General features: G+C 42.6%; 1 protein-coding gene across 1 annotated transcript in view; it reads left to right on the forward strand.

Annotated features, from left to right (window-relative positions):
* Positions 1–4362, forward strand: part of CUNH16orf72 (chromosome unknown C16orf72 homolog) — a gene marked incomplete at its 5' end in the record, with an annotated part of 28404 nt that extends 24042 nt beyond the window's left edge. The window contains one exon of the mRNA XM_023760208.1: positions 1326–4362. Within this exon, the coding sequence (XP_023615976.1) occupies positions 1326–1570 (245 nt within the window). The remainder of the gene's footprint in view (positions 1–1325) is intronic.
* Between the last annotated feature and the right edge of the window lie 5983 nt (positions 4363–10345).

Genomic DNA, 10345 nt, shown 5'->3' on the forward strand with positions numbered 1-10345 from the left:
TCACATTTAATTCATATTTACAAACCTAAGATTAGAAAGAATGGGCCCCTATGAAACCAACCTCTTCTTATTCTTTGGAAACATTGATAATACTAGATCATGTTACATAAATTTAATCAAGCGACAACAAAATCCCATGGTGATGCTAGAATAGCGTAAGGGGAAATTCGTGAGAAGAAATACCTACTGCCAATGGTGTTAGGCTTTTAAATTCAGTGCTGTGGTTTATGTTTTCTTGTCTCACGCCTTTTACAGGTTTATCCTGAACGTTTAGGAGTGGAACATGTCTGCCTCCTTAACTGTTCAAGAGTAAGGAATTGAGTGTTCAGCAATGAGTGTTAGGTCTATTCTGGATTTAATAACTTACTGTGCAAGCAAAGCAGTAGGATTTTTTATGGTTCTCTTGCCCTTCCCCACTGGATTATAGATGATAATGAGTTAGGTTGTCCTAAGGGGGTATCTAACAAATAGAGTCCAGAACTTGAGTAATCAGGCAGCCCAAGTTGTCCAGGGCAGACTTGTTTTTTTAAAATATGTTTTTATTGATTTCAGAGAGGAAGGGAGAGATAGAAACATCAATGATGAGAATCAACTATCTGGCTGCCTCCTGCACACCCCTACTGGGGATCGGGCTCACAACCTGGGCATGTGCTCTGACTGGGAATTGAACCGTGACCTGGTTCATAGGTCAACGCTCAACCACTGAGCCATGTTGGCAGGCCAGGGCAGACTCATTTAGTACTTGATGTCCCAGCAAAATTTATAGCAGTGAGCCTTTTTTTGGGTTTGATAGTGTACTGTTTTGGATGACAAATTATAAAGTCACCTTATCTAGAAGGGGATGTTGAAAGCTTACTCAGGCCTGGAATGATTGCTTGTTCCCCTTTGTGCATGTACACACACACCACCCTTCTAGACCCACAGACACATCAGAGAGAGGGATCTGTTGGAATGGTGACTTTCAATAACTGAAATTATTTAAAACAAGCACCTTCTGTCTTCAGCTATAAATTGCATATACAGTACCTAGCTAAGAGAGAGGGAGGATTTCATGACCTGTTTGTATACCTAGCATGGTGCTTGCTACATAAGCTTCCAATAGTTGGTACCTACCAATATTGTAAATATTGGTAGTATTACCAATAAAACATCTCATATGAAAGCCAGACAATTCCTCTTTCCAGAATAAAGCTTTGCTCTCTGGGGACCCCTTACAAAAGATGTCAGGCATCTTTTGACACTATGACAACATTGAAAGTAAAGTGGGTTGCTTTCAAGAGGGTTGAATAATTGAGCAACTCTAAAACCTTTTTTCTTCTTCCTAGGTCTTAGTGGTGCAATGGCTAGTATAAGCGTGCGTTCGAGTACCCCAGGCTCTCCTACACATGTAAGCAGTGGATCGAATGCTAGTCGAAGGAGAAATGGACTCCATGATGTCGATTTGAACACTTTCATATCAGAAGAAATGGCACTCCACTTGGACAATGGTGGAACTAGAAAGCGTACCTCAGCCCAGTGTGGCGATGTCATTACAGACTCACCAACCCATAAACGCAACAGAATGATCTAAACTGAAAACATTTTCACACCCACCATGCTGCTTGAAAGCCACTTGATCCTCAACATATACTATTATTGCAAAGGAAACACGAGGCCATCTTCCCTTGTTCACTGTTTCTAAGACAAGTGAATTCTATAGTGGTTGCCATAAAAGGAAGTTCTAGGTATTTACAGTAGATGCCTCTTGTAACCATGGCTTTCTTAAAACTATAATCCTAGCAGAGGACATCAGATATTGTGTGTAGTTAGCAAGATCATCATAGGCAAACATATATCCGTTCCAAGGCTAAAAGTGACCTTAACTGTATTTATTCTCAAAGGGAAAGGAAATATCAGATGTTTATTTGGTTATAGAATGCTTTTTCCCCCCTCCATTTCCTGCTGTGTTGAGTATTTTGCTTCAACAGTATTGCCAGGTTCCTAAAATTGTCTAAAACACGATTTGGCTTCCTCGTCAAATCTGCAGGCTTCCATTTTTGCACAGCAGCACTGTACCATGCACCTGATTTCTATATAGTAACAGTGTGCAACTTCTAATTCTTGGACTGTGCCCTGTTTTCAGTTTTCAAAGCAGTTGCTAATTCTGGTGATTGTGTGATGTAAAGAGGTGCTATGATGGTCATGCAATTAATACTTAATATTGAATCAATACACAGAACTTTATTGGATTCACTTTGTGTGTGTTAGTGCTCTAAAAGTAGCAATATTTTAATCGCCCCCAGATGAATGAACCCTTTAAGCTTAAACTCCAGTTTTAAGACAAGTACTGCTTCCCATGCAGGGTACTTATTCTTATGGTAAATGTAAACATGTAGACTGCACTCAAGGTGACCTCAAGTAGAGAGGTCATAAAATTTGAGAGTGGGCTTCCTTTTTGGTATAGTATTCATGAGAAGGGAGATGGATGGTGGGAGTGTAGGTATTCCAGCCTTTCTGTCCTGTTTTACATTTTTTATGAGTGCCCTACATTGTGCAGTTTCCATTGGAATGGGTGGCAGGTTAAAATAGGTCTTGATCTGCTTACAATGTGATTACAACTTAAATAGAAAACCCAACTCGAATCCCTCTCCTAAAAAGGGCAGTTTGGAATCTCATTCTGGAAAAGATGGAATCGCATGGAGGTTCTCTAGATGTTAGGTAGACCTAAATAAAAGTTCTCACTAGATTCCTCTTTTGAGTAAAATATAAGACCTCTTGTAGCTACAATGTTTTAGAGCATGTTTCATCTTCATTTTTAATATCTCGAACTGAATGATAGTCTTTTTTTAGATGAAGAACTGATGTCAGCCTGCCAGGTACTGTAATTTATTCTACCATATTATTATATAATATATATCAAGTAGGACAGTGAAAAAATGTTTCCTTGCAAATTTGTAGTCCAGTATCAGTTACTTCTTTTTATCCTTAAAAGACCATTGCAAATCCAATGTAAGGGTTTTTCCAGTAATTTACTCACAGCACTTTGTTAAAGTTTGCAATTTCTTCAGCCATTTAATATCTTTATGTGAAAAAACTTTGCTAAGTTAACCATAATATTCATTGACTGGGTGGGATGTAAACAGAATGTTAGAAATGTGTGAACTGGAGTTCTGTAATCATTATATATAAAACCTTTTATTTAAAAAAGTCAATTCCATGCTAAAACTAGGAATGAAAGATATTTCTAAATTTTGGCAAGAGTGGATTATTTTTGTTTTAATATTATAGCAGGAAGAAATATAGCAATCTCATTTTACCTGAAATGGACAAACCTCTGTAATATGAATACTTTCAAGCTGCCCTTGGGACTATACAAAGAAATGCAGTTGGAGATATCTGTGTTTTTCTGTCGTTGTAAATTTAGATTCTGGAGTTGGGGTTTGGTGGTGTGATAAGTTGCTCACATGTGGCCAGAACTCCTACTCCTAAAGGATTTTTTTGAGATTGAGGAACGCATATTTAATCTCCCCTTTATGCCTTGGTTCTGTCTAGTTCCTCTTTCCAAGTTGAGTGACAATTTTGGGGGGGGGGGTTTGTTTTAGTTGGTGCTCTGACGCTTAATCTCAGTACCCTTTACTCTTGATTGTCAAATTTTGATAAAATATGTGCCATTTTCTTTGGTAAGAGAAAGCAGGTCTTGTCTGCCAGAACACAATTTATATGCCTTATTGGCTCCATTAAACTTTTTGAAAACTTTAGCATTCGTTACTTTTTTCCATTGCATTTAATCACTGGTAACTCCCTCCGTTGCTATCCCCTTGCTTTCTCCTGTGCCACCTGAGCACAGACTAACCCCGAGACCTAGGTTAGAAAGGAAAATTATTTCTCTTAGGAAAAGTTAGTTCTGACTGCTAGATTTTTAAAGCCTTTCTTTGTACCATTTTAGATATAAAACGAATCATGGAAGATTGCATATATGTGTGGTACTTTTAAAATAATGATTTTTTTTCTCCCCCCAGTCTCTTGAGAACATTGTAGGCTGAATTTTAAAACTTAACACTTTGCTTTTGGGGAACAGAATCTCTCTTCATCTTGAGATAGATTATCAGATTCTTTTAGACATCGTAGCTCATTAGTTCTGTTCCTTTCATCCTAACTTGGCATGAGTGGGTTGAAGTCATCCTTACACTGCAGTGTTCTGAGCATGGCTGAAGCATTAAAACCTTAATTATAATGTCTGGTATTTTATAGAGTGAAATTAATGGAAACATTTGGCTGAATCTGAAGACCTGCAGTCAAATTCTTCAATGTGGTTTACCCAACTGGAGTAGTGGTACACACCTTAAATCATTCAATGAATAAATATTTAAAAAAACCAAAAAACCATGGGGCTTGTCTGCAGTTTTGTTGTGTTCATCACATCTGAATAACTCTTTGTAATCAAATGAAGTCCAGGCTTTTAAAAAGGAACTAGCCTACATTTTTTCCCCTAAGGGCTGTTGGAACTCGCTCAACTTGAGTAATTGCTGCTTTGGGTCTCCATGTTTCCTTCCAGCAGTGAAAGGTGGGCAAGCTCTCTGTATAGCAAGGGCATGGCCAAGGTCTGACCATGAGGGTGAGCCAACCTGAGTGCAGTGAAGGTGCAAGATACCAAGAGGTGATTTGGAAATGGGGCCTTTAGTTGGGGATATGGACAGCACAGTTAATTTTAGAAAATTTATGAATAAATCCTTAAATTTTTGGCATGTTTACTGCCTAGATTGTTTGAGGCATGTAGTTACTGTTAGTAAATCTCATTGCATTTTATTTCATACAACTGTCACTTTGTCTATTAGGTTGATTCCTTAGGGTGTCTAGTGATGAAGTTGGGAATCTTCAGAAATACATTATGTCCTCTAGGAATGGAGTGACTTGGAAAGTCCCTCCAAACAAGGTAAAAAAAACCCCATGTTTGTTTACTTACTATTTTAATGTTTGTTCATCTTCACCTGAGGATATTTTTCCATTGATTTTTAGGGAGAGTGGAAGAGAGAGGGAAAGACAGAGAGAAATCGATGTGAGAGAAACACATCGGTTGCCTCCTTCATGAGTTCCGACCAGGTCCGGGGCTGGGGAGGAGTATCCATCCAATCAAGGTACCTGCCCTTGACCGGAATCGAACCTGGGACCCTTTGGTCCTCAGGCTGGTGCTCTATCCACTGACCCAAACCGACTAGGGTAAAACCCATGTTTATTAAAGTTAAACTTAAGATTTATTATTATTTTTTAAAATATATTTTATTGATTTTTACAGAGAGGAAGGGAGAGGAATAGAGAGTTAGAAACAGCAATGAGAGAAAAGCATTGATCAGCTGCCTCCTGCACACCCCCCACTGGGGATGTGCCCGCAACCAAGGCACATGCCCTTGACCAGAATGGAACTGGGGACCCTTCAGTCCGCAGGGCCGATGCTCCATCCACTGAGCCAAACCGGTCAGGGCTAAACTTAAGATTTATTAATTAAAGATAATTCTGATCAGATGTTTATAGTGCCTGTTCTCCCCCACCCCTTTTGAAAGCTGTTAAAACTTCAATGAGTTCAGATGACCTTCCAGACTCTGAGGTGTGTTTAGAGGTGTGTGATGTTTCTGAGGTGTGTGATGTTTTAGTGGGGACAGTATTTTGGTTGATATTCCTTGTCTTGGACTGATGCATTTGACATGGTGAGATCCAGGGTTTTACTTCCTGTGATGGGACATGCATGTTCTCTTAAAGTTCAGCAGATAGCAGCCTGTAACATTAGTTTTCAGGATTCAACACAAACTTGTAGCCCTCAGCAAAACTCGGAAGTTTCATTGATGCTATTCCAAGTTTCTGATGTCCCTTCATTTTATTTATATTGAATTAATGATTTAAAGAACACCTAAAACTGCAAAAATTAAGCCACACAACTGGTTATAGTGTATGCATGTCTTTCTGCATGAAATATATGTTCGGATGTTTTATGACCTAATAGTACTTCATTGTATGGGTGGGCCTTAAGGGAATCACAGTTTAATTATTAGTATACTGCACAGCAGTGAATATTCTAGTTTTAAAAAAAATACTTTTATTGATTTCAGAGAGGAAGGGAGGAGAGAGAGAGAGAAACATCAATGATGAGAGAATCATTGGTCGGCTGCCTCCTGCACACCCCACACTGGGATCGAGCCTGCAACCTGGGCATGTGGCCTGATCGGGAATGGAACTGTGACCTGGATCATAGGTCCATGCTCAACCACTGAGCCACACTGGTCAGGCAATATTCTAGTTTCCTTAGGTTTCTATAGGATATATTTCTGTAGGTAGAATTGCTGGTTTAAAGGAATTCAAATTTAAGACATTGATGAATCCTACCAAAGTACTTTCTGCAAGGAACAGTTAAACTATGAACAAGGTGACGACAAGTGTGCCTTTGTCCCTATGTCTTAGCCGAGATTGGCTATCTATACTATTTGCAGGCAGAAGGGAGCTTATATTTTCATTTGCTTTTTGCCCCCTCAAATGGAGAAAGAACCTTTGCTTGAAATTATGTGGATTTGAATGCTGACTTAATTATGTGTGGGTACCTGGGCCTCCCTGGGCTCAATTGCATCATCTGTGAAATAGGTATAATATAAAAAAAAAAAATGACATGAAGCTTGGTGATCTGGATTCCATGAATAATTTACATTTACATTTGTAATCTGTCTTCCTTCAGTGGGGCCCTTGAGGACTCTGGAATGGTGGAACAAATTAACATGAATTTCTGTAAAAAAAATGTCCTCCTTCACCCTCCTCACAGGTAAAAACTGACTAGTTTTGGAGAGTAATCTTCCAAATCACTTTCTATGTTTATAAGTATGATGTCGGTCATTCTGGTTAATGGGAATTTGGAAGCTACAGTCTTGAAAGTAGACTGATTTCACCTTGTTTTGGTGCAGTTTGAAACCAGATGGGGGGAGGGTAGGTACCAAATACACAGTGACATTTGTGTGCTGTGAAAGCTTGTCCATATGTCAGTAAGATCCTATTTTTCAGACAGGTTGAATGCCTGCCAAGGAGATGCCACAGACCAGCAACTACAGGCAGCCTAACCTTAGTGCTCAATGCTCACGTAGGTCAGGGCGCCGTGTCTTGTGAACCAAAGTTGAGGTGTTTGGTGTGTGCTGCAAGGGCTTTGATGCAGCTCCCTGTTAGCACAACTGTACACGTCAGTAGTGAGGGCTGTGACATCACTTCTTTTAAGTCTGGTGGCCGTGTTGCTGAGCTGCCGGAAGTGTGGAGCTGCTTTGAGAGTTTCAAACGTCCTAGTTTTTGTTATTTTAAAATACATTTTTATTGATTTCAGAGGGAGAGAGAGAGAGAGAAACATCAATGATGAGAGAGAATCATTGATTGGCTGGCTCCTGCACGCCCCCTACTGGGGATTGTACCCACAGCCCGGGACTCTTCAGTCCACAGGCCAACGCTCTATAACTGAGGCAAACCAGCTAGGACTCTCCCCATCTTTTTTTCCAAGGTGGTGTCGTAACCACAGTGGCAGTGTTGATTTCATGGCGCATCTAGCAATTGATGACTCCTGAGCAGTTTTGGTTTGTTGTTTGAGGGTTCCTAGGTTAACACACACAGAACTGTTTGCTAACACGATTACGTTCTGTATATTATGGCTTATTTCTTGCCCATCTCAGTGTTGCTTAAATGTTTTGTACTGTGATCCACAGAAATACCTCCCATCAAGACCTCATGTGCAGACACACACATCCACCATAAGTAATACGAGTTGTAGAGAGCCGTTCTCTTACCCGTATCTGGTGCACTGGATCCTAAGTCCTGCCATCCGCTTACCTCTGTTTACATTTAAAACATTACAGTATGCTATGCTGTATGTGAACTACTGCACTGCTTCCACAACCAGTTTGGAAACCTGGCTCTCTGGAAGGCAGCTCCCTGCCCTTTGTAGGTACTTGGACATTTCTTGAATGAGTGAGTAGATAAAAGGTGACTTGAAGAAATTTTCTAGGTTTTCATGAAGAGTCCCTATTTTTCCTCTTGGGCCCTAACAGTCTCAAGAGCGGGACTTTGAGGTCGGTGCGATGTAGGTGAGCCACTGCCTTGGATCTGTGTCGAGATGATGAAGCCCAGTTGATGGCTGGCACATGGTAAGCACTTACATGTTAGCCATTAAATGTGGTCACCTCACTGGCTGGATAAAATTTCCTTAGACTGAGGGGAGCTCTCCTGGGATCCACGCTAGTCAGTTCCCATTTCCTTTCCCCTCCAGTTCTGTGGTTCTCAACCTGCCTGCACAGGATCAGCTGTGCTCAGAATGTGCTCAGACAACTAACTGGGACTCTGTCAGATGGGACCAGGAACCAGTCTTTTCCCAGCTCCTCCGGTAGAGAACCAGCATCCAAGGATCTCCAGGGCATTCTGCGGAGAATTCCAAGGGGAATGTTACTTTGGCTCTTTACAGATTGTTCCTGGACAGATGGCCCATGGGTCTGGACTTCCTGGCGCCCTGAGGCTGAGGGCAGCCGGAGCTGCTGAGGCTTACACCTTTCCCTTTATGCTGCCTGCTCATCCACCTTTAGTTCCTCAGGCTTTGAGGAAGTCTGGACATGACCAGGGCTTGGGGCAGTGGGCAGGTGGAAGTTCACACCCACAAAGGCCCCAGGGTGAGGTGAATCCTGGCTCACCAGGAGGGGCCTCTCCACCTGGGGGGCTGTCTCCCGTGGTGTAAAGGGTTACAATACAGATCTTGGACTCCCCATTTACACTAAATCCAAAGGTCTGGCGTGGGGACGGTATCTTTAAAAAAAGGCTAATTCAAGAAAATGGATCCTAAGTCCTACCATCCGCTTACCTCTGTTTACATTTAAAACATTACACTTTGGGGAAAATTGTACAGAAAGGTTCAAGGTGGAGTCTTCCTGAGCAGTCGGCTTGTGGATGTCATCGTGTGTGCAGGTGAGCCTGAGTTGTGTGGCCTGCCGCCATGATGGAAGCAGGCCAATGCCAAGGTTGGTGACCACAGCAGGAAATAGGAAGAACCTTGTTCCTCGAGCATGCTGGCTCCACTTGGAATACTGTTAAAAGAGCAATTCCCAAAATCAGGGTGGGGCGCACTCATCCACATCCCTACAGACTCCACATCTCCCTACCTTGTCAAGAATTACTTAGTGAACTGCTTACATGGACCTATGTTTTCCTGAAACCTACAAAAAAGGTCATGTACATTCTTAAACTGCACTTTTGTTTTCAGTTAAAGTTGGGTGGAGCTCTTCCCCTTACCAGCCTATACCGATCTGCATCTTTTACTATGTATGAATATTTATGAGCAAGGAATAAAGTTCCTGGGAGCTCATTCTGTTGGGTAGGTACTGTTGTTTCCATTTACCAGTTGACCAGATGCTTCAGTGCCTGGCTTTGTGGCCACCGATCTGTGTGGGGCTGGGCATGCCACGGACTCTTGTGGATCCCTCACTGCCGCTGTGCCTGGAAGTCCTAGAACCTTGTGATTACGGTGTCACCAACCCATCCTAGCAAGTTCTTTAGACACTGCCTCAGTTTCCTCATCTGTAAAGAGGACTGTTTGTGAGGATGCCTAAGGGCACCTGGCTCAAGGTGAGCACTGAATTCTTAATCCTGGCTGCAAGGAGGTGGCTACAAGATAGTATTCTCTTCATTTTTCCACAGGGGTGGGGGGGATTGAAGTGGTTGGCAAATTGTCTTGAGGCTGATAAGGGGTGACTCAGGTTGGAGGCTGTTCCCAAGTGAGAAGTGGGGGGAGGGAGAGGGAAAGAATGTGCTGATGTGCAGGGAATGTCACCAGGAATGGCCTTGGTGACATCCACCCCAGGGAAGGAACAGTCTGTTCCCAGCAGCTCACAGCTACGTGCAACATGAGGACAGCAGGTGGGCTCCTGTGAAGCTGCCTGGGACCTGACATCCCAGTGAAATCCCGTTTTAAATGGACTCCTGACTGCTGAGGCCACCATGCAGTGGACTTCCGGCTGTGCAAGCCAGAGCAATGGCATTCCTGGGCATGACTAGTGGGCTCGTGTAGAATCACTGGCTAGTTTACCTCCTGGCACAGGCTCACAGCCCAGCTGTGGGGGAGGTTCCTTGAAGGCAGAGGGTGGAGCTAAGGGGGAGGGGGTGGGTTTTTTTCCAGCACCTAGGTGTGGAGCTGGTGCTGTCTGAGGTTGAGGAGGACCAGGGCCTGGCCTGTGTCTGCTGTCACCCCAGCTGGCATTCTCAGTGGGTGCCAGCAATGAGGATTTCCCTCGCTCGGGCATGGCAGGGTCTGGGGTCACCCCACTGAAACCTCGAAGCTTCTGGTTAACATTGACTCCAGCTGCAAGTT

Source organism: Myotis lucifugus, unplaced genomic scaffold, assembly GCF_000147115.1.
Source record: "Myotis lucifugus unplaced genomic scaffold, Myoluc2.0 scaffold_176, whole genome shotgun sequence".
NCBI lineage: Eukaryota > Metazoa > Chordata > Mammalia > Chiroptera > Vespertilionidae > Myotis > Myotis lucifugus.